General features: G+C 61.9%; 1 protein-coding gene across 11 annotated transcripts in view; it reads right to left on the reverse strand.

The window, feature by feature from the left end:
• The window catches only part of STRN4 (striatin 4), a 24,812-nt gene continuing 907 nt past the window's right edge, over positions 1–23,905 (reverse strand). For 6 of the 11 annotated variants that reach the window (XM_070558058.1, XM_070558055.1, XM_070558051.1 and 3 more), the window contains 17 exons: positions 17,676–17,779; positions 17,059–17,132; positions 16,005–16,083; positions 14,040–14,237; positions 11,992–12,133; positions 8,787–8,946; positions 8,061–8,174; positions 7,609–7,703; positions 5,691–5,866; positions 5,542–5,589; positions 5,054–5,175; positions 3,737–3,907; positions 3,450–3,590; positions 2,915–3,013; positions 2,655–2,741; positions 1,184–1,418; positions 1–916 (listed from right to left, as the gene is read on the reverse strand). In XM_070558058.1, the coding sequence (XP_070414159.1) occupies positions 1,249–1,418; positions 2,655–2,741; positions 2,915–3,013; positions 3,450–3,590; positions 3,737–3,907; positions 5,054–5,175; positions 5,542–5,589; positions 5,691–5,866; positions 7,609–7,703; positions 8,061–8,174; positions 8,787–8,946; positions 11,992–12,133; positions 14,040–14,237; positions 16,005–16,083; positions 17,059–17,132; positions 17,676–17,704 (1,905 nt within the window). In that variant the 5' untranslated portion in view covers positions 17,705–17,779 and the 3' untranslated portion in view covers positions 1–916; positions 1,184–1,248. Of the gene's footprint in view, positions 917–1,183; positions 1,419–2,654; positions 2,742–2,914; positions 3,014–3,449; positions 3,591–3,736; positions 3,908–5,053; positions 5,176–5,541; positions 5,590–5,690; positions 5,867–7,608; positions 7,725–8,060; positions 8,175–8,786; positions 8,947–11,991; positions 12,134–14,039; positions 14,238–16,004; positions 16,084–17,058; positions 17,133–17,675; positions 17,780–22,715; positions 22,915–23,905 lie in introns of those variants that run through there. The other 5 variants (XM_070558052.1, XM_070558053.1, XM_070558050.1 and 2 more) reach the window with 2 other exon arrangements.

Below are 23,905 nucleotides of genomic sequence, written 5' to 3' on the forward strand. Positions count from 1 at the left end.
TCTTACTCCAAAGGGTTTATTGAGACAAGTTTCACATACAAGTCCAGGGCAGAGGAGAGGGTGCTTATAAACAGGAAGCTGGAAGGGGGCCTGAGGGCTCAGGGGGAACCCAAAAAAGAGTGAAATAAATAGAGGAAGAGAGTGGAGGGCAGGAGAGGAGACAAACTATCACACAGTGATAACGACGTGGGGGCGGGGCTCCATGAAAATCCCATTTATTTATACAGATATACAGGGAGTTACGGGGACCCGGGGGACGCACTCAGCCTCCATGCCCCAGGGAGGGGCAAGAGAAGGCCATCCCTCCCCCGGGGTGACCCTGTGGGGAGCTGGGGGGAGGGAGGGGCGGGCGCCTCCCCCGCGGGCATCGCCTGCTCCCCAGGCAGTTACTGGCTCTGGAGGTGCTGGGTAGTGTCTGGAAAGCTGTGCTGAGGGACCTGGAAGGGAGGTGGCAGACTGGGCGTGCTGCTGGGGTGGGCGAAGCCCGGCACCCAGACTGAGGACGGCCTGGGCTCCAGCTGGCTCCATGGCTCCGGGCAGATCCAGAGCAGGGGCATCTGGGATTCCTCCCAGCACAGCCCCCACCCCAGTCCGGGAGGATGGAGAGGAGGGGTTGGGGGTTCAAAGAGAGAACCTGGCACCTTGAGGCGTCTTGGAAAAGCTGATACCCGAGGACACCCAGTCCTGGTTGTGCTGCCCCGGGAAGGCAGCTCGGAGACAGGGGGGCGTCGGGGCGGAGAGGAAGCTCCTAGAGGCCATCCTGGAGGGGGATTCCTGAAGACGGCCGCTCCCGGGCTCAGGGAAGGACGGCCCATGGGGGAGGGCCTCCTGGGAAAGGGCCCTTAGCACCACCAGGCTCCCAGGCAGGTGGGAAGAGGCCGGGCCTCCGGGCCTCCAGACTGAGGCTGGAAGTCACCTGCGGGAGACAGAAGGGACGGGAGACTGGACCACAACCTCCTGGGTCCAAGAGGTGGGGCAGCTTGGGGCCGCACGAGGCCTCAGCGCCCCCCAAAGGCCCAGGGGCGACCAAGGCGATTCTCACAGGGCGTCCTGACTAGGATTTCAGGACTCGGCACCCTCTCGAGTGCCAGGTGCAGGGATGGGTATGAGGGCCCCTTCAGGATGAGGATGCAGGGGGTTCTGGCCCTCCCAGGCCAGGCCTCCCTCCCCTCCGGCCCCTCACCTCAGTGCCACCTGCCGGCCCCACTCCCCAGCCAGCGTGGTGGCCGGGGCCGGGCCGCGAGGGCATCATACGAAGACCTTGGCCAGGGCGTCGGCGCCTGCGCTGGCGATGAGGGCCTTGCTGGGGTGGCAGGCGACAGCGTGGATGGCCTCCTCATGCTTCTTGCGGTGGGCTGTGATCTCCTGCACGCACGTTTTGTTGTCCAGGCTCCAGAGCCGCAGGGAGCAGTCGTGGCCTGTGCAGGGGGCAGCAGAGGGCTGTCACCGAGCACAGCTCTCGGGTGGCCTCGTCCAAAGGCCTCAGAGTTGGGTGGGGACTCGAGCCTCGCCCACGCCCACCTCTGCCTGGTCACCTCTGGACACCCAGCCTGCCTTCCATCTAGTCACCCAGTATTTCCTGAACACCTACTGTGCGCTGGGCCCTGGGGTACACTGAACAAAACAGCAAAGCTCCCTGCCCCGTGCTGCCAACATCCAGTGTGCGGAGGGCAGGAAACAAGAAAACAGAGCACGCAATGCCAGGGGACCAGGAGTGCGTGGGCACAAGTGGCTTAGTGTGAGGACACGCTGGCCCAGGGACAGTGGGGCCAGCCAGGGGAGGTCCTGCGGGCTGAGGGCAGGCAGCTGCGCTGCCACAGCCTCAGCAGGGCATGGGGAGGAGGAGGTCAGAGAGCGGGGAGCAGACAGGGCCGGCCCTGAGCCATGAGCAGGGGAGGGGGCCCACTCTGCACTGAAGGGCCGGCCGGCTGCCAGGGGGGTGGCTCTCTCTTCTTGTTCCTCTTGTGGGGACCTGGGCCCTGTACTGCATCCCCTCTGCCTGGGCTTGATCTCACGGACCGTCCCTCAACCGTCCTCCTCGGGTACAGCTGCTGCTGTCCCGGGGCAGATGGAGAAGCGGAGGTGCTGGCTCCAGGCCCGGCCACACCCCCACCACTGTCGCACCTCTGCACGCGCTTGCTCGCTCCCTCATGGACCCCCAACCCTGGGGTCGGAGGCTGGGCAGAGGAGAGCAGAACTTCGGCCCCTTCTCTGTGCGCCGAGTCTCACCCCCTGCCGTCGAGGCACAGCCCCCAGCGCTGGGCCTCAGCACCCGCATCCCAGCGAGCAGGGGGCCAGAGGCTAACAGGCTCTGTGGGCACGGAGTCACACAGCCCTGAACGCCAGCTCCTGCAACTCGCTCCACCATGACCGAGCCCCCTAACTTCTCAAAGCCTCAGTTTCCACATCTGCACGACGGGGATCACAACGCCACCCTTGTAGGGCTGTTCACGAGATGAGACGAGGTGGGGGGGCGCCCGCCGCGGCTCTGAGAGCGCAGTGCTGTGCTGTCACCATGCTGCGACCGTGCCTTCCTGCACTGAAGGACCCTGCCCCTGCTCCCGAGCCACAGGGAGCCCCCGAGCCCTCCCCTGGGCCGTGCCCAGCCCTGCACACGCCCTTGTTCCTCAGGAGCTGAGAGGGCCTCCACTTACTTCCTGACATCAGGAATACGCCGTTGGGGTCCACGGCTAGGCAGGTGACGGCGTCCAGGTGGGCAACCATGGAGTGCACGCATTTCCCTGAGGGGAGAGCGGGAGGTGGCAGGTCACTTTCCTTCTCTGTGCCTGGCCCAGGAAGGTGAAGGGCTAGAGGGGACACTAAGGCCTCCAACGTGGACGCTGGGGGTCTTGCCGGCTGAGCCTGGTCCACCCCTGCACCCACGAGCACGAGTGAGCGGGAGGCAGGGCCTCACCCGTCCGGTTGTCCAGGAAGCGGATGCCTCTGTCGTCGTGGGCGGTGATGGTGAGGGGCTGGCTAGGATGACTGACCACCTGGTTGATCTGGGTCAGGCCTGGGAGGAAAAGGGGCAAGAGGGGAGGACGTCAGGGGGACGCAGAGACCAGGACCCCATCCTTGCCCTCTGCCTGGACATCGGGAGGGCTGGGCGTCCCAGTGCTCCCTCTCTGGGCCACAGAGCCGCCCTGTGAACCGGGCCCTGGGCCTGGCCTCAGGTCAGGCAGGGGGGATGGCAGATACGAAAACGGAACATCCGTCCCGCCAAGCAGGCCTGCCGGGCGAGCCTGTCATGACCCCTCTCCCCGCAGCCCTCCTGGGAGCCCCGTGCTGTCTGGAAGGGCAGCGATGGGACCTTATCTCATTCTGGCTCAGAGCCCCTGAGCGGGTACAGGAGCCTCTGCGGCTGACTGGGCTTCAGGTCACCAAAGCCACAGGAGGAAGTGGGGCCTGGAGGCAGTCAGAGCCCAGCCCTGAGCCCGGGGGCCCCTTACTGCTGCTCCCCCGGGACTCCAGCGTGAGGAGGGCACTGCCAGCCTCCAGGTCGTACAGCACGGTGTCGCCAGAGCGGAAGGAGGCCACGATGTGGGCAGGCTCGGTGCTGGTGAAGGCCACTGAGGTGGGGATCCCGTGATCTGAGGCAGAGAGGAGGGAAGGCTGCTAACAGACCTGGTCCTGCCCTGGGGTGGGGGACAGGAGTCATCTCATCTCAGGGCCTCCAGCTCTGAGCAGCTCCTGTGGGAGGTGGCAGGGTCCCCCACCGCCCCTACTCCCCACTCACCGCTGGTCATGGGGAAGGTACAGAGGCAGGTCGGGCTGCTGCTGCTGGGGTCCCAGATGCGGACGGTGCCGTCGGCGGAGCAGGAGGCCAGGCGCTGGGCCGTGGGGCTGAAGGCCAGACCCCACACAGCGTCCCCGTGGCCCTCCAGGACATGGCTCAGCACGCTGGGGTCTGCAGCCCCCAAAGGGAGGAAAGAGGCTGCGTCAGGGCCGCCAGCCCATCCTGGACAGCCCGAGGGCACCAGCCCTGCCGAGGCCCCAGCGGCTAGGCCGGGGCCCCCATCACCGGCTTCAGACCCAGAAGCCTCACACCCTGGGAGCTGTGACCAGCGGGACTGCCCAGCAGCCGTTCGCTCTGACCACCAGCTCCTCTGAAAGACCGCGGGCTCTGAGGCACCCAGGACGGGAGCTGGAGGGAAGGACATCCCTGCGCTCACCGCGGCCCCCCAGGCCCACAGGAGGGCTGCACAAAATGGGCGCTCGACACGACAGAAGACTTGGCTGAGGAGATAAGGAGTGACGATGACTCTGTGGTCCCAAGACTCTCCACGGCCCCGGCCTGCAGCTCAGCCCTGCCCTGGTCCCCGTGGTCTTTCCTGCCCCCTGCGCGAGCCGGGCCCCCTCTCTCCAAAGCCCTCCGGTTGTTCCCACTATCGCCTCCTTGCTCACTGGAGTCCAAAGGGTCCTCTGCTGACACCCAACGTGTGGCAGCTCGCTTGGCCCAGAGAATATACTGCCTGGGAATGACCCTTGACCTTTCACAGGGCGGGACCGTTCTCAGGAAAACGGTGCATGTCCCTTGAGGAGGGACACAGACCTCGAACCTCTGCCGTGACAGAATGCTGCACGGAGCCGTGCGTGTGAGAGAGAGAGAGGCGTTGGAGGGTGGGGACAGACACTCAGCACAAGGGACAGTCTGCTCACTGCTCCACTTAACTCTTACAGGGGCCCCGAGGACAAAGCGCAACCCCCCGACCTGGCCCGGCGACCTCCTCCCCGCAGGCCCCCTCCGCTCCACTCTGGAGACGCTGGCTGGGCCCCAAGTGGTGCCGGCCGCCCACTGAGCCAAGCCCCCGCATGCGGGTCCCGGCCCCAGGGCTGACTCCGATCCCCCCAATGCCATCACATTCCTGCCTCGACTTGTCCGACCCTCAGCCACATGCCAAATCAGTGTTCCAGGCTCAACCAGACTGGGCGCCTTGCTGTCCCCGCCGTGCCTGCAGTGTTAGGCGTGGACGGGCGCCGCATGTGCTGAGGGAAGGAAGAGGCCTCCCGTGAATGATGAGAGGAGGAAGGCAAGGGAGGGAGCTGTCCTCACCGTAACCATCGTAGGGGTCCATGTTGAGGTCTGGAATCTTCCAGCTGTGGATGCGGGCATCTGCGCCCCCGCTGTAACAGTATTCGCTGTTGCTGCCCACGGCCACTGCCAGCACGGGGCCCCTGGAGGACACGGAGGAGGGGGAAGCAGGGAGACGACAAGCTCAGGGCTCGCCCCTCCACCTGCCCCCTCCCTGGGACGCTGAAGTTCTCCACCAGCCTTTTTCAAGGACAGCCAAAAGGAACTCAGTATCTGGGGTCTGGTTGTGCGTGTCCCCTGCCTGCCTCCCCCATCTGTTTCCTCCCCTCGAAGGCTGTGCTAAGAACCAGCTCCGGGCTATGAAAGTGGCCGCAGCGCACGAGGAGCCGGAGGGGCATGTGGGCAGGGTCACGGGGACTCGGAGCCCTCCCGCTGCCCTGCCCCGCCATCGGCCCCGGGGACAGCAGGAGCGGGGAGGGGTCAGCGGGCCTTTGGGGACACCTCCCTACCTGTGAGCCCGGAAGGCGTGGATAGGCTCCACGTCCAGAGCAGCATTCCTGTAGGGAGACAGAGCTGGATGTCACCGAGAGCCCCGCGTCACCCCGTCTCCTGGTGAGGCTCCCGACCCCCCGCCCCCGCCTGTGGCTGCCGCCCTCACTTGCGGGCGGTGGCGGCCTTCTGCAGGTTCCAGAGCTTGAGGGTGCCGTCCTCGGAGGCGGTGAGCAGAGCCGACTGGCGGTGGTGGAAGGCCAGGGAGCGGATGCCGTCGTAGTGGGAGCGGAGGGTGAACCTGGGGTTCCATGTCTTCTTCAAGGCGTCTGTGCTGCCGGACAGCTGCGGGGGGGCCCTCAGCATCAGCTTGTCTGTCCCGCAGACACGGGCGTCCAGGACCGCCAGGACTTGTCCCTCCCCACCCAGACCTCAAGACCAGCCCCAGACACTCTCCCCTTCCTCCTCGCCCGGCAGTGTCCCCTCGCTCGCTCAACAAGTTCCACGGTGTGCAGGCCTGTGCTAGGTTCTGGGGAGACAAAGGGGAGCCCGAACCCTCAGGTCTCACAGTTCAGAGGGGGCTGGGGGCGACAATCGGCTCGTCCTGCTAGTTTATACAATTCGCAACTCCGAGCAGGGCCGTGAATGAAAAATGCACTGCGAGGCGGACCCGGCAGCCTGACCTCCTCTGTGGGGGTCACGAACGCTTTCCTGAGGAAGTGACAGAGGAGGAGGACCCAACCAGATAAGGGGAGGGGAGTGCATGTGCAAAGTCCCCGAGGCAGGAGGCAGCAAGAGCAGATCTGGAGGCTGAGAGGAGGCGGGTGGAGCCGGGATGTGGAAAGCACAGGGGAGAGGGGGAGAGAGGCAGAGAGGCCGGAGTGGGGCTGGAGCAGAATGGCAAGCCACATTCAGGAACCCAGGTGTCATCCTAAGGAGACGGCAGCCACACGGCCTGGGAAAGCTGGGATTAGGGGAAGATAAGAGTGGCCTCAGAGAGAGTGCAGAGGTCACAAGGGTGGTCTCTCAGGGACAGGTGAGGGCATTTACACTGACACTAGTGAGTAGAGATGGGGACCAGGGCACATGGTGGGGAGACCGGGGAGCAGACCCTAGGAGCCTTGGAGGGAGAGTCCCCGAGACCCTGCACACGCCCTGGGGTATGGAGGGGTAGCGCTCCGAGGGGGCACGCGGGGAGGGAAGAAGCTGGGCAGACCGTCAGGCAAGCCTCAGGGCCCTGCCCCAGACCAGGTGCCCAGCGGACCGACCCCTGCACCTGGGCCCTGTCCCGCGGGTCCCTGCCTCAGCTGTCACTTCGGCCACAGTTCTTTAGGGCCAGAGGATCTGCCGTCGTGGGGTGACCCCCTCAATCATCCCCCAGAGGGAGCCCCATCTCCAGGGCCTCCCTCCCGACCTCCCACAGCAGTGCCTCCTGACCTTGCCGGCACCACCCACCGGAGGTCCCGCTAGCAGCTGTGATGAACATCCCGCCACAGCGGGAGGCACACGCGCTCGTTTCAGAGGTTCCAGTGGCCAGAGGCCCAGCCTGGACCTCGGGCTCAGAACACAGGCCCTTGGGCGGCCTTTCGTTCCAGCCCAGGCCTCCTCCAGCCCCCATTCACACCAGACAGGCCTGCTTTTTGTCGTTTTATGGCACGCAGCCACCCCCCCCTTCAAGGTCAGCTCACCCCACCTCCTGCACAGCCTGTCTCACCCGCTGCCGCCAGCCCAGAGCCCGCTGCCTCCTCTGGTGCTGTGCTGCCACGGCCCCAGCCCTGCCCCAGCTTGCGAAGGAGCCTGGATTTGAGGAGGGCGTGGGCCAGGGGCGGGAGGGAGTGCCGCCTGGAGAAGGAGCCTGGCACCGCGATCAAGACGGAGACTCGAGCATCTTCAGGCCCTGTGCCTCGGTGACCCGGCCAAGTCCCTCCACCTGCCTGCATCCAGACCCCTCCACACCAGGAAGAGCTGCTGAGTGACCGGACGTCGTCCCCAACGTGTGAGGGACTGAGCGTGGCCAGGCACACAGGCAGAGCTCAGCAGGTGCCGGCCCGGGGGGAGCCTGTGGGGGGAGCACCCCACAAACTTACATCACAGCTGAGGTCGTTGTCGTTGGTGACGGTGAGATCTGCCAAGTCCCCCAGGCTCACCTCCCCGCCCCCGATAGTGTCCATGATGAATACGTCTGAGGAGAAGCCAAAGGAACCTGGTGGGGGGAGGGGCGGGAGGGGGCAGAAGGGGCCGGGGAGAGAACGAGAGAGGCAGAGAGAGGCAGAGCGAGGTGAGGGGTGAGGAGAGAGACAGGGAGAGGACAAGACCAAGGATCACAGCTGGAGAGAAAGAGACAGGGAGAGACAGACGGACAGACAGGGCAGGACAGACAAAGAGAGGGAGACAGAGACAGACAGACGACCTTTTGGGACAGGGAGGCTGCAGACTAGAGGCCGGGCCTCAACCCTGAGGACACCAGCCCTGGGCTCAGCTCTGCAGCCTCCCCTGCCGTGGGCCCCCAGGGACCGGGCCGCGTGGAGGGGCCTCTTACCTTCGTGTGGCCGGGGCTGGGGTGTGCCAGGAGGTGGGCCAGTCACTTTGGGGGGCAGCCCATCCACGTCCCGAAGGTCAGCCAGAATTCCCTGGAGTTTGACCCGCCGGCTTTCTGCAGGGAGGAGGCACAGGGCAGGGGTCGCCCAGCAGTTCAAGCCGGCCACGCACAGGCGATGCTTTCGCCGTCCCGGACCCCCTGCAACTGTGAGGAGGCCGGGAGCCTGGCCCCAGGGTGCACTGGGGCTCTGGGTGGGGGCGGGGCGGGCAGAGGAGACAGACTGCGCTGGGCGCCGTTCTCCGTGGGCTGCCCTTGCCGGGCCTCCGTCCCCAGCCATCCCACATGACCCCTGAAGGCCCCGTCGCTCAGAGTCCCAGGGCAGGAGGAGGACATGGCCCTGCCCACCTGCCTCTCCCCGCAGGGTCCTCATCCCGTTCCCTCCCGGAGGCCTGGCCGCTCGCATGGAGAGCTGGGGCCCCTGCTTCAGGAAGAGCCGGGCCTGCCTGCGTCCCCACGGGGATTCTCCAGGAAAGGGGTGAGGGCCTGGCCACCGTGGCGCAGGCCTCCTGCCCTCCTCGGCCACCCTCCGCTCAGGAAGTGTATCCGTCCGGGGGAGAGCCTGGGGCAGGAAGCAGCTGCAGGCAGCAGCATGTGGAAGGGGCAGGCCTCAAGGTCTGCCCCCAGTGCCCCTGGTGAGGAAGGCTGGCCAGTAAACCCTCAGCTCACCTAGCTCATGGTGGGTCCCCTCTCCAGGGCAACGCCGAGGGTCGGGAGAGCCGTCCCCGTCCTCTCCTGAGCCCAAGAAATCGAACTCATTGATGGCATCCTCTGAGTCATCCTCCTCGTCCTCGTCCTCCATCTCGGGCACCAGGGCCTTGGAGGGGAGCTGGGCACGGAGAAAAGTACACAGATCAGGGGGCTCTTGCCCAGAGCCCAGGCCCAGCTGGTCTCCAGGGACAAAGAAGCCAGGGGTCCCAGCCGCCGTCTTGCCTCGCCTCGCCTAGAAGCCTCCTATGCCAGCCGCCAGCTCCCTCGACGTGGTGAGCACTGTGCCCCCGCTGCTGGGAGCCTCGGAGGCTGCTCCTTACAGGACTGGGGCAGTGCTGCCCGGACCTGGCCTTGGAGAGCCCTTCCTCCTCCGCCTCCAGCTGTGACCCCTCCACGGCCCTCCCCCCGGCTTCTGCTCAGGCTGTTCCTGCTCCCTGGCCCCCCGCCAGCACCACAGCACTTCTCGGGGCACGGTACCTCTCGTGGAGGAAAGCTGGGCAACACGACAACGTGTCTGGGGGGAGAAGGGAGATACGTTTGTGTCCGAGTGTGAGTGTACGCAGGGCACAATTCAAGCGAGAACAGCCCCACCCACGGGTCCAACAGTAACGACAATCATCACCGACACTCGTGAGACACTGTGCAGCCTCGCTGCGTTGCTCAGCACACTGCCGAGGCCTCACGTGCGTGGTTCACCAGCCCGTGAAGAGTCATCATTACTCTAATTACTCCCATCTGGCAGACGAGGACACTGAGGCTGAGCAGAGCAGCCCCCCGCCCGGGTCCCCAGGTCTTTGAGCACCAATGCTGCCCTCAGCTGCGAGACGGCCTGCGGCCGCCAAGTCCCCCTGACAACCTTCTGCACTGGCTGGACTTCTTCCTTCCTACTTGACAAGCACGCGCTACTTTGAGGGGGACAGGAAACGCTCCTCCGTCAGGAGAGACAGAAGGCTGGGTGGTGGGAGCGAGTCGCTGTTTCCCACACTGGGCTCCACCGGGTAGGAACCCACTCGTCCTGTCCCTCAGTTCACAGACCTGGACCCCATCCCAGCCGGGAGAACTCAGGACTGCACGGCACCCACGTGTCCGCATGCAGACACCTGAGATCCAGCCTTACAAGCGACACCTTGTCTGGGACCCTACCTCTCGTGTTAGCATCTCCACATTTCCCGCAAAGTCCCGCCCAGGGGCCCTGCGCTCAGAACCTCAGAGATGACACCTAAGCGGCTTAAGGAAGTTCCACATTTTCAAAGACAATTTTGCTATCTGACTTTCCTTTTTTTTTTTTTTGAGGAAGATTAGCCCTGAGCTAACCTCTGCTGCCAATCCTCCTCTTCTTGCTGAGGAAGACTGGCCCTGAGCTAACATCTGTGCCCATCTTCCTCTACTTTATATGTGGGACGCCTACCACAGCATGGCTTGCCAAGCGGTGCCATGTCCGCACCTGGGATCCGAACCAGCGAACCCTGGGCCGCCAAAGCATAACGTGCACACTTAACTGCTACACCACCGGGCCAGCCCCTGGTGTCTGATTTCTCCTTTAAGGGCTGGCTTAAGAACACACCTCGTCCCAGCACTGGGGTTCCGATGACCACCGGACTCAGACACCACCTCTTCCAGGGCACCCTCTCCCTCCAGGGCGTTCCCTGCCTGCACCATGTCCTTGGCACCTGGGTCAGCCTCGGGCAGACGGCGAACCCCTCGAGGGCGTGGCCGACCCCCTCCCACGGCTCAGCACCCCAGGCTGGGTATGGAGGGCACAAACTTGGAGGCGACACTTCTGAGGCACGCGTGAGGGGCCAGCCTCTGGCCTGCGTGGGAGGACCAGAGGGATGGGACCTGGAGAAGACTAAGGTCAGGAGTTAGACAGCACCCCCAGAGAGGCGACGGTGGGTCGGGGCTCACAAGAGGCGGAACCTAACGGGCGCTCTGAAGGTTCTGGGAGAGAGGCACCCTGCGCGATTACGTCTGCTGACGCTGCCACAGCTGGCAGCGCCACCCCACCGCCCAGGGCCCACTCTACCACTGCCGCGCACTCGGCGTGGCCCGCCACGGGCAGCCAAGGGCTCTCCGCACCTGAACTCGCTTTGATGAAATCCTCAACAACCAGATACAGGGACTACTCGCCCCGAAACTAAAGCTAAGACAGAGAGCCACGTGCCCGAAGGCACACAGCCAGGCCACGGCCACTCTGGGAGTCACGGGCAGGTCTTGGAGTCACAGCCTGGTCACTGAAGCTCTGCTGTGTGGGGACCGAGACCCACGCACAATGAGCCGCCCCACAGGGCACATGGGACGAGTGTGGGGACAGACCCAAGGCCTAAGGGAGCGTGACAGTCTGCGACGAGTTCCGACGGGAGGAGGGAGAGGACGGGAAGGTTCCCAGAGGAGGCCAGGGTGAGAGTGAAAAGGGGTGACAATCCCAAGGGGACGGGAGGGGCAGGCATATGGAGCAGGGAGCAGCCTTAGAGACCCTGGACGCAGACATCCTGGTTCTCCTGTCGCCCCGATTCTAGGGTTCTGGCTCTGCAGATTCCACTCCACCCAGCGCCTCCACTGAGCCTCTAATCTGGGCGGACCCTGTGCTGGGGACACTGCTGGGGACATTGGAGGCAGAGCGGACACCAGGACAGACCTGGTCCCCCACAGGGAGACCCGACACCAGACAAAGAGGACCCAGAGCGGTTGTGGTCAGGACGGGGAGCCCACAGGAGGGCCCTGACCCTGTGGGGGAAGGGGAGCAAGGGTAAGTCAGAGAGGGCTTCCTGGAGGAGGCGGTGTCTGAGGTGAGTGAAGGAGGAAGGAACAGGGTGATGACGCAAGCCCAAGGTAGAGGGTGCTGAGGGGGCACTGCGGGGGCAGGCCTGGTCTGGAGAGCTCAGGAAAGGACTCTTGGGCTCGTCTGAGCTGCAGGGGGAAGATAGAGAACCACGGGCGCGGGGGGAGGAGGGCAGGCCCTGCCAGTACAACCTGGGCCCCTCTGAAGGTTACTGAGGCAAGGGCATGGCTGGCAAGGAGACGGGGACTCTGGGAAGACACATGATCAGGCCACACACAGACCACAGAAGTGGCCCCGGGAGCATCCACAGGGTACTCTGGTGCTGCGACACAAAGCAGGAGGTCCTGGGGGGGGGGGGTGACCTGGCACAGCACCCGCGCTCACCTTCACGCGCTGCTTCTTGTGCTGCACGCTGTCCAGCTCGTCGTCCTCATCGCTGTCCTCGTCCTCGCAGTTCTGCAGGAAGGGGATCTGCTCGAGCACGGAGCCGCCCAAGCGTTCTTTGCTGTCTTTGCCTGCTGCATTCCTGCCCACAACAGGGGGGCAGAGGGGGCGTTAGTCCTGCCAGGTGACAAAGCTCAGATGGGAGGGCGCCAAGGCCTGGTGGCCGGAGCCTGGACTCGGCTCTCAGTGGGGCTGAGCGCACCCTGACCCCAGAGGAGCCGTGACTCTGATCCCACCCATGGCTCCAGTCCCGCCTCAGCCTGACAGACGCTCGCCGCCGCCTGACCCCTCCTTCAGACCAGCCTGGGCCCAGCTCCCCACTGAGCCCTGACCAGCCCCCCGAGTCCCAGAGGACTGCTCTCCGGCTGGACCACAGGTCACCCCACATGTGCTGAGTCAGAAGAGCTGGATGAGAAAGTGCCACTGACTCAGCAGCCCCCGTTCCCATGGCCTGGTCAAACCACAAGTGCAGGGCAGGCCAGTGGCAGAGACACACCCGGCAGGAAAGAGGAACTGGTCACTCGACAGATGCGCGGGCCCCCCACCAGCCACCCGGCCACAGCCCAGCCTGCACTCCCACTGACAGATGGCACCCCGTCTCCACTCTGGGCCTACTGTTTAATGCCTCCAGCTGGAGGGCAGGTGTTAGCAAACGAGGTGTCTGCCCAACCTGGCTCCAGGGTGGAAACGGGGCAGAATTCAAAGTTCACGTCAATGCGAGCATCTTCCTTTTGGGCCACGAGGCTGATCTAGAGATTTCCTGGCTGTTGCCCAGGCATACGGCGACTGCTCGATAGAGAGACCCCCCTCCTCCAGGTCGCCAGACCCAGCCCTCCCTCCCCGGCCTCCTGGTGCGTGGCCTCCCGGGAGGAGAACACCTCCGGGCCCAGCTGCCAGGACCCCATCCTCGCATTTCCTCCCGCAGCCCTGGCCGCGTTGGCTCAGCCTCCCCTGGTGCCGCCTCCCGCTGGCCCTCTCCCGACCTACAGCCGAGGGAGGCCCCCAGAGCTCAGTCCTCGGCCCTCCCCTGCGCCATCTACACTCTCTCCGTCAGTGAGTGCGGAGGCCTGTGGCTGTCCAAGCCCGCCAGGGTGCTGATGACCGAGCTGGAGCTCAGGAGTCAGGTCTGTGAGCTCCAGGCTGGCTACTCCCCTCCCACACCCGCCGCCAAACAGGCGACTCGGCCTCCACACGTCCTGCATGCCCCCTTGACCTTCCACTCCTCGTCTTCTCCCTCTCGGTCAATGCTGCTCCGACCAAACCCTGGGGTCGCCCCGAGTTTCTTTTCCTCACCCCCACATCCAATCCTTTAAATAGTGTCGACTTACCCTATAAACCCACCCACAAGCTGACGGCTCCTCGCCCTGCACGCTGACGGCTCCTCGCCCTGCACGCTGACGTCGTCCCCTCCTGACACTGCGGCCGCCTCCTTACAGGCCTCTGCTCCCACTCCTGCCCTCCTGCGGCCTCTCCTCCTCGAGGCAGACCACGTCCAGCAGACAAGGTCAGAGCCCTGCTCGAAACTACTGGCTTCCCACGGGCCTTGGAGTCAACTCCACACTCTTTATCATGGCCCGTAAAGCCCCATCTGATCTGACTCCCGAGATCTCAGCCCGACCACAGACCACAAGCCCACGTGCTCGCCCCACTGCAGCCACGCCGCCCGGGCTGCTGGGGCCCGAACACAGCAACTCTCTCCCATCTCGGAGCCTTTACACCTGCTGTTTCCTCTGCCCAGAACATTCTCCTTCCAGCTACTTGTGGGGCTTACCTTCCACTTCACACAGTTCTCTGCCCAAATGTCACCTCCACAAAGCAGTCCCTCCCTGCCCAGCCCATCCAAAGCAGCCCTGTTTCTCCCATCACTCTTTCTTACTGCCAGGGAGGAGGTGACCACCAGAGCACAGGGGGCACCGCTGACGTCAGACACTGGCCTTCCCCGGGAGTGGCGGCACCCAGGGATGGGCCCGCCAGGCCCAGGGGCTCACCTCTTGATCTGCTCCTCGATCTGTTTCACCAGCAGCGACTCGCCGCCGCTGAGCCCCCCGGGGCCTGGTGTGGCCCTGGGGCCCCCTTCGCTGGGCTCCACAGCCCCATTGAGCTCCAACGAGCGGCCCAGGAGGGACCGCACACGCTTGGACCGCATGTCCAGTATGGTGTCCGTGTAGCCCACCTCTTCCAGGTACCTGCGGGGAGGCAGAAGCAGCGTGGGTCAGGTGCCCCCTGGCCTCTTCATACACGGCGGGACAGGCTTTCTGCAGGAGCGAACCAAGACTACACAGCTAAATTTTAAATAAGCACACCCGAGCCCGCTGTTTCCCTTTCAAGCCTTTATTTATACCCAGGCGCAAAGCTGTCGCTCAGACGCTCAAGATGCTGCACAGGGGAGCCGGAACGCAGGGCCAACCCCCACGTCCACTGACAAGGACGGAAGTAACTCATGGATGCGGAGAGAGTAAATGAGGCAGAGCACCCAGGAAAGATGGCCACCATAAACGGCTTAAGGAAAACTCTAAGTTATGTGATCCATACAATTCAAGTATTTGTAGGAAAAAAAAAAAAAGTGTTACTGTGCCTATAAGTATAGACCACATGCATGTGCCCGACACACACATAGTGTTTCCCCAACAAGGCCTAGAGAGAGACACACTAAACCTGACAGCAGTGACCCCTGCAGGACGGGATGCGGGACTTAAGAGGAACTTTTGCAACTTCTCTACTCACTTCTACAAATAAGCATTTATTACTTCTGCAATTTAAAAAGTTGAGGCCAGCTGGGACTTGTCTAAAAGTTAAAAAAAGGGGGAAAAGTCCATTATGGGTATCTGTGGCTTCAAAGGTGCGAGACGAGAGTCCCTCGCTGGGCCTCAGTGAGCTCCTGGGGAACCCTGTTCTAGTGACCGTGGCTCTGTCCCTGGGGCCCTGTCGCCCCTGCTGACTCATCTCGAGGGCCCCTTCAGGGAGAGGCAGGGAGGCACGCTGGTGAAGGCGGGCTGGGGTGGGACGGGGACAGACTGCCTGACATCTCGTCTCAGACCCCCGCTCACCAGCTGTGTGCCCTGATGCAAACAGAGGCCCTCTCTGCACCTCGGGCTGGGATGTGTGAAAATGAGGGGGATGCTGGTCATTATCCCACGCAGGGACGTATGTGAGGAACCAACGTGTGCAAAGCGCGCAGCACAGGGCCAGGCACATTATGGGAGCCAGGGGGGGCGCCGCCTGCCTGCCTCTTTTCTTGTCCTGCTGGCACACACCTCAAGCTAGCAACTGTGCTTCAGAAATTCAGCTGCAGGAGACCAAGGATGTGGAAAAATAACTTCCTGAGGTTTGTCACACTGTCTGTAAAACACCTCCATCAAATACACAAGAAGGGACTGGCCATAGAAAGTCACGGTTATCATGGGACTGACTGTTATACGGTCCTTAAAAAGATGCAACATAAGTAATTTACGTGGAAAGATGGTCGCAACCCTTAGCAAAAGCAATGACTAGAAAACACCGCGAAGGGGGAGCCCTGGTTTTAACACACACAGAGCCACGGGAGAGACTGACAGCGTACATGCAAATATTGATGGGGGCAGGAAATTCCCTGCGGTGGTGGAATTAGGAGTGATTTATTTTTTCTTTGTGTTTCCCTGTATTTCCCAGGTCTTCTAAAGCACACACCCCTTTTAGAATAAAAAGTGATTTAACATTAGCCTTGGAGAAAAAAGCCATGCAGGCATTCGGGGTGGCTTTCCAAGAGTGGGGTCCCCCGTCTGCCTCCTGCGAGTCTGCCCCCACTCTCCCAGGCAGGGTTCCACCCACAGGGTGACAGGCTAGCTCGGCTGTGGCCAGCAGGGATGCTGATAGCTCCAGGTCCCCAGTAGGGACAGGAAGGACGGCGGAGTCGTTGGGCTTATCTCCGAGCCAGACGTGTCCCTCTCCCCCGCCCCGCGCCCCTGCACACTCACTGTCGGAGCAGCTGCCGCCCCTCCTTCCACACCAACGGGCTGTTCTCCAGGGTGACGGACTCCACGGGGCCATTGGAGACTGGGGAGGAGGCAGGCTGTCTTAGTCACGGTGCCACCACGGACCCGGCGCCTCCTCCACCTTCCCCGCCCTCAAACGCACTGGGTCGCAGTGCCGGGTCCTCTGCACTGTGCGAAACCTCCCCTCCCCCCGCGCTGCTTCTCTCTGGCCTCTGGACTGGTCATTCCCCACACCATCCCCCGGACTCTCTCCAGACTCAGGCCTAGTCATGTGGTGTTCCTACACAGGAAGCCCGTCCGGTTCTGCGAGAACAGGCAGACTGGGCTCAAATCCGCCTCTGTCACTTCCCGGCTGTGTGACCTTGAGCAGGTAAGTTTACCTATCTGAGCCTCAGTTTCCCTGTCTGAGACATGAAGTTAATGACAGCAGCACCTACCTGTCGGGACTGTTGTGAGGACTAAATGAGATCATCTGTTTATTTTATCCATCAAATATTTATCGGGCATCTACAATGTGCCTGGGCTCCATCAGTCAACACTGACGCCTGCCCTGTGGGGCTCACGTTCCGTCAGGAGGAGTGTGACTGCCAGAACAACACTATGAGGCCAGCACTGAAGGCCGGGACCAGTCCCCCAGCTGCCCACACCAGGGGTTCCAGTGCCACGCACTCACTTCCTGTTCCCTAACACACCACGCTCTGCCTGGAACACTCTCCCCCGCCTCCGTACTGGCGAACTGAGCCCTCTGCAAGGAGCTTAGACTATAAGGGACCCTGAGTGTCTGTCTCTACTGCCCAGAGGGACGGCAGGCAGGACTGGCCTTCACCACCACTCCCTCCCTCCCCAGGGACCCAGCACGGCACCTGGCAGAGTAGCCTACCGGGAGGGGCACCGAGAGTGCGATTCAACACCCCCCAGCGCCGGCCAATTCTGCTTTCTCTGGAGCAGAGGAAGACAGAGGCGGCCCATCTCTGACTCCTGCACCACCTTCAGCTCTGTTGGAAGGGGCAGGTGGGGCGGATCAGAGGGTGGGTACCTTGTTCTGACAGTTCTGGTTTCTTCTCCCCCTGGTTCAGGTCGGTCCCAAACTTCAATTTGTGATACTTGGCCCTAAAAGAGCAAATGATTAACAAATGAGACAGAGAGGAGCAGACGGGGCCAGCGCTCAGTCAGGAACCCCACATCCCAGGGCCTCCCCAATTCCGCTCCCCGCCCCCAGAGGCTGAGCTGCCCGCCGCCCCACTGGAAGCAGCCCCGGGGGAGGAGGCCGGCAGACGGCACTGTGAGGAGCCCATCTTCGGAGTCAGGGAGACTGGCTGCTATCCCAGCTCCAGGAGTCCCTGACGAAGTCCTCACCTCTGGAAGCCTCGCGGGCACCCAGCAGGCTATTGGAAAGGATAAACGAGCCAACGGCCACGCGTGGCTGGCCCCCACTGGGCCTCCACCGTTATGAGTGTTGTCACTAGCGCTTATCCTGATCCCACCTACTGCGTCCTGTTCTGTCCTGCTCTCCTAGAACCACACAGCACTGGCAGACGGGGATGACAACGCCTGACCCCGAACCTCCACAGCTGGGAAGGGGGGGGCACCGGCCTCCTGACCCTCCTGCTGGGCACCGACTCCTCGGAGGCAGGAGCGGGCTGGCGGGCTCACCTCTCCTGCTTCAGCGCGTACTCCAGCATCTTGATCCGCCGCACCAGGTCTGTCTTCAGATTCTCTTGCCCTTTCCTTTCTCCCTGGAGGAAGGCCACCTGCGCCTGGGGGTGATAGGACAGGAAGACAGCAGGGCTCAGGCTCACTGACCTGTGTCCCTCCCTCACTCGGGGACAACCAGCTCCAGCCCCAGGCCCACAGTGACAGGCAGGCGCCGCCTCTTCAGGCACAAAGACCCAGAGCCAGGGGTCAGTAGAGCAGTGAGAAGGCGTGCTGGTCTGTTTCCAGAGTCCCCTGCCATGTCACCATGATGGAAGAGCTGAAGGGGAGTCCTTAACCCCTGACATTAAAACGGGGACAGCTGGGGTCTAACTCGGTCCCGGCCTCTTGGGGAGCAGTCGGATCAGGGAGGAAGGCGGGGGAGGCAGGCACGAACAGCCTGGGCCCCTCCTCTCCCACCCCAAGCAGGTGCTGTCCCCAGGTTGCTGGTGGAGGTGGCGCGTCACTCTTCCTACCAGAGCATCTGTCTCTAGCAGGCGTAGCAAGCTACTTCTGGAGCTTCGGGACAAGAGTGGGCGGCTTGGCTCAGCTCCCGCTCCAGTGCAAAAGCTTTACCACCCGACCCCCACCGTGGGGACCCACCGCGCCACTGCAGTCTGCCCAGGGCGAGGGAGACGCGCCATGGACACGACCCTGGGCCCCTGCCAAGCACTTCACACCGTCTGCTGGCACGGGCCGCCCCAGTCTGCTCCGGTCTGTCAACAGGTCTTTTGGAGACACGGGGCCAAGGGCCTTCGAGGCAGGATCCTGGCCCCTGACCATGTTCCAGAAGCCCCGTGCCAAAGCCAAGGGCAAGGCTTGTCCCTGGCTTCTCCCCAAGTGCTCCTCTGCTCCAGGCTGCACTCGAGCTCCAGGTCCGGCTCGGCCAGCTCCTTGCTGCGGCAATCTCAGGCAGGTCACTGGGCTTCTCTGAGCCTCCATCTGCCCTTCTAGAAAACGGGGCTCATGAGAGAGCCTGCCCCTCACGTGTAAGCCCTTCTCAGTCCAAGGCCCAGCACAGAAGGGCTAATGAATGCCAGCTCCTTCCTCTGACAGGTTTTCTTCTACCTGTCCATTCTTGCACAGCGCTGAAGGGGCCCAGTTCTTTAAGGCAGCGAGGATCCCTCTGAGACCCGAGACCCATGAGGCAGGGACGCCTGTGGCTTACGGGCCTGCGGCATCTTCCCGAAGCCAAGCCCTGCACATCACGTCACACTGCTGAAGAACTTCAATGGCTCCACTGGAAGGCGCGAGTCAGGCCTCAGACACCTTTTCCAGGCCATGCCAATTCTCAAAGACTTGCTCCAAATGCCACCCACGCTGCTCTCCTCTCCTTAGGGACCAGGGACCACGTGTCTCCCTCAGGTTAGCAGAGAATCGAGCCCCTAAGTAATGCGCGGCACAGGCCAGGAACCAGGGAAAGGGGCACGCTCATATATCGCTGGTGGGGGCAGAAAACGACACACCCTTCCTGGGGCAATCTGGCCACCTATATAAAAATGTAAAGGCACACTCCTTTTGTCCTGGCAGGTCCACTTCCAGGAATTTACCCTACAGGCATAACTTCAGTGTTGGGCTTCCTTTTGAAAAAATAAAATGGGATATACACGCAATAATACGTAACAAATTATCATTCATTCATTGATTTACTCTACAAATATTTATTGAGCCCCAACTATGTGGCAGGAACAGTTGCAGACAGAGGATGCAGCCCTGAACAAGACGAGGTTTATATTCTAGAGGCGGGTGTGGGCCAGTGAACAAATAGATAAACGTCACTAGGTACGCTATCAAAAAGCAAACTCACCTGTCCGCTGAGAGAATGGGACTTTCCTCATTTCCTAACACTTTTTTCTCTCTACGCTGTAAATCAACACATATATACATAAATACGAGGCCAGACAGGCAGACTCACATGGGACCAACATCTGGAGGCCTGAGTTGCTGTCGTTTGTGTACCTTAAATCTACTCTGTCCATGAGTCATTGTAGAAGGCGGGGGGAGGAAAAGGTCAGTCACCAGACACAGGCCCCAAGTCCCCTCCTCATGGCCCCCCTACCCTCCTGGGCCTGGGTTAGCGAGCTTCTGCTTCCTGGCGCCAGAAGCGCCTGCGGAGGGCCCCCCCGTTGCTTACCACCCAACGTGGGGGACTGCCTGTGCCAGGCCAGGGACCAAGTGAGGCACTGGCGGGAGAAGGGAGACGATGCGTGCCCCCTGTCCCCACAGAGATCTCAGTCCAGCGCAAGAGACAGGCACGAGCAGCGACAGCTCCCATCCGATGTGACCAGAGCAGAGGATGTGATGGCAGGAGGGACACCCAACCCACCCTTGGAGTTAAGCAGGGCCAGTTTAGTGGAGACCTGCAGGCTGACTAGGAGGTGGCCAGGGCAGCGGAGTGTGCTGCGGGCAGGGGACAGACACAGGGCTGCACGGGGTCTGAGGAACTCTAAAAAGGCCCGTATGGCCGCATCAGAACATGCAAAAGGGTCACTGGAGAAAGTGAGAGAAGCTGGCAGGGCCGACGACGGCCTGTGGATGATGCGAGTGAGTGTGACACTGCTCCTACGAGCAGAGGGGAAGCCAGGGAAGGCTTTGAAGCAAACGAGCGATGTCATCAGATGTGCAGGTCACAAAGGTAATTCCAGCTCCGAGGTGGAGAGCTGATGGCTGGAGAGAAGCGGGACAAAGCTGAGGCAGAGAGGAGAGTCCCAGAAACCCCAGGGAGAAACGACAGGGACCAGACTAGGACGGGGCAGAGGGGGACGAGTGGATTCAAGGTAAGAAAGAGGCGGGCGGGACTGATGCCACCCGGTGACCTTCCTGAGCGGGGGACAACTCAGCCCTCACACCCGCCCAGCCTCGCCTCCATCCTGCCACGGTACCAAGCCCGGCCCCCTCCTCCAAATTACAAAGCGAGAATCTCACTCGGCCCACTCGGCCCTGTTGTCCCAGTTCCTCTGGCAAAGAAGGAAGAAGAGGGAACAGGAAACATGTGGCCCAAGTGGCCCAAGTCGGGGGAATCCCACTGCGAGGGGAAGTGGTGGTGGTCAGCCCCCACCGCCCCCCCCAACACTGCAGCCGCGGGGCCTGACCTGCAAGGCCCGGGTGGGCTGGCAGCTCAGTCTGGGATCTGGAAGTTGTCTCTGCACGTGCCTTCCCCCGCCGCTCCCTCCGGCCAGACTGTCAGAACACACACGCTCCCCAGGACTGTTCTGAGACACGGGTGCCGCCTCTGCTCCGGCTGTTCCCTCTCTCCAGCCAGGCACCTCTCAAAGGCTCCCCGCAAGCCTCAGCATCTCGGCCCTCCCAGGAGCTGACGCCTCTGTGTCCCACGGCCGACCGTTCCGTCCCAGCCCCCAGGGAAGGGCTCCCATTCCCAGCCAGCCGAGCTTCTCCACGCTCCTCCTTCGCGAGCCCCCGCAGGTCCTGGCAGGTCCCCACGCATCCCGCCAGCCCCCTGTGAGGCTGGGAGCGGGCAGGGGCCAGTTCTACACCTCCGCTGCTGCCATCATACTTGTGGCAGCTCCCTGTCACTGCTCCTACATGAACGTCCAGTGGGGATTCCCCCAAGAGGTTCCTCCTGTCCACAAGCTCGCCTTCCCAGACGCGCCACAGATCACGGGCAGAGCCACACAACCAACCACTCCACCTCCGTGGAACGTGCAGAGTTCTCTGCAGCCTCCTGTGCAAACCAGCCTCCTGTTGGCCTGGAAGTTTCTGAAGGGCTGAGACCACATCGCCCGCTTCTCGGAATGCCCCCACCTGGCAAAGGCCTGCTTGTTAGCAGACCACATCTACGCCACCTCCCTGCGCCAATCTTTGGGTGCCTCCTGGCGGGACCCCACGAGGGCTGCCTTTCCACCCGCACTGACGGGGCACTGACTGCACGGCGGTCCTGTGCCAGGAGCCACTGCACTCGGCGGTCTGGAGAAAAGGTACTCAGAGAGCATCCGGAAAATGTGACACAGTCGGGGCCTTAGGCAATCCCACCGGAGAAGTCACACCTCCGTTAGCACTAAGTGCTCCTGCAAAGGCGTGTAAAACGAGGTGCTGCTGATGAGGGTGCAAACGTGGAGCAACCCGGCAGACCCTTCTTATCACCATCTTATACATGCGTCTCCTCCGCTATGCCCCCCTCTCCTCTGCTCGATCCTCACACGGAACATAAGATAAGGATACTCGTGGCAGCCGTTTCTGATGGGGGAAAACCGGAAACAACCTAAAAGCCCACCAATAGAGATCAAACTAAAGGAGCTATGGTACAAACACCCAGTGGAACTCAGTCATCAAAAGTAACGAAAAGAGCTCTCTGTGTGATGTCAAAGGAACACCAAGACACGTGAGTATGTGAAAAAGTCGCAAAATGATACATACGACGTGATCTGCTATATTACACACACAGCAGAACCACTTCATGGCAGCGAGGTTGGGGAGGAGAGCCGGAGAAAAGAGCAGGTAAGGGACAGACAGGGATTTCTCCTGTTAGCTCATAAATGTACATGTACACGTACACACAAACACACTTCCGGGATCTCCAAATTTTCCCTACTGTCACAGAACAAAAGAAAACAAAAGTACAAAGCAAAGGATGCCGGAGCCCAGACAAGGAGAGCCTAACTGGGTGCCATCCACGAGTTTTCTCTCAAACTCCCAGAAAGGCCACTAAGTGAGAATAACACACATCTTTTCTCTCGTTAGTCTCACAGATGAGAAGGTGTGTGGTGGGTGCCGTAGGGCGCACCAGCGTGAAGTCTGAGAGCCAGATTCAACCCGAGGTCTGCCATGTCTGTGTGGATGACCCCGGGGAGGCCACTGAGCATCCTGGAACAGTCTGCTCATCTGTACTGGGCGGCAGAGAGGCAGAGAGTGGGGGCTTGAAAGTCCCCAGACCAGCCCCGCCCCACATGGGCTGTGATCCCAGGTAGATCACGGACCGTCTCAAAGTCTCTGTCACCTCTTCTGATAATCAAAAAAAAAAAAGGAGGGGGGCATATTACTCACCTTTCCAGAATGTGGCAAGGATTAAATGATACCCTGCATCTAAAGCACTCAATCCAGGGCCTGGCACATAATTCGAGCTCAATAAATAGCAGCTGCTAGCATTTTTGCTGAGAGGGCAATGACATTGGCGCTGCCCACATAAAGGGGTATTGAGAAGCTCTGATGAGATGTACCCTGGGAAAGAGCTCCGGAAGTAGAGAGCGGACGCAAAAGCGACAGGCACTTACATAAGGATTCCTCTCCCACCCCAACCCCAAGCCTCAGCTGCCACCCGGCTAAGATCCCTCCCCGGAGGGGGAAACTGCGGAATCTTCTCTTTATTCTTCCTATACACAAAGTCCTAGTCAGATATTTATTTCAGTCCCCAACTCACCCAGCTAGGAAACAGCAAATCAGAAGGGGACAGACGGGCTGTGAGAAGCAGGTCCTGACTGGTGCTAGTAAAACCCCAGCCCGGAACCCTCAGACTCCTCGCTGCCCATCCCTGGACCCCTTAAACTCTCACGACTCTGATGCTCAGGCTCCTCCAGCAAATGTCTGCCAAGGCAGCCACACTTCTCAAGGTCACAAAACCCAACCCCGCTCCTTAGACTTCCCCAAACATCACCCCACGGCACATCCATCTTCCAAGCTACTCCACGAACCATGAGGTCCTTTCCTGGAAACTTCCACAAACACATTACCTCCCCTCCCCCCCCCCCGCCCCTACACGGTCCTTGCGAGATGCTTTCCTCCCACTGCCGTCCCGCTCTGCAAAATGCTGCCCCTACCAGCCTCCAGGTACCCCCGGCTTCCTCCTCACCGTCCCCATCCCACGGTGGACATGCCTGACCCCTCGCACTCCAGTTCAGGGTCCCACCTGACGTCCAACACACACCCCCATCTCAGGGCTGCAGCCCCCACTCCTCCGCACCCCCAAACCGGAGTTCCCGCTCTCCAGCTCTCCCACCCAGGCTCCCGGGGCAAGTCGTGGCCCTGTCCGCACTTCCAGCCCGGGGACCCCTCCCTGCCCTCGGTACCCACCCATGCCAGGGCTGTCCAAAGTTTCCTCCTCGGAAGGGAGGGCACACCCTTCCATCCTGGGGCCCCTCCAGACCCTCCGCTCTCCCCGAGTCCTCCCACAGCCATCTTTCAGTTCCTGTCTCCAAACGCTCCGAAACACACTCCTTCCCAGGCTCCCCGACTTCCTC

This window comes from Equus przewalskii, chromosome 9, assembly GCF_037783145.1.
Source record: "Equus przewalskii isolate Varuska chromosome 9, EquPr2, whole genome shotgun sequence".
Classification (NCBI taxonomy): Eukaryota; Metazoa; Chordata; class Mammalia; order Perissodactyla; family Equidae; genus Equus; species Equus przewalskii.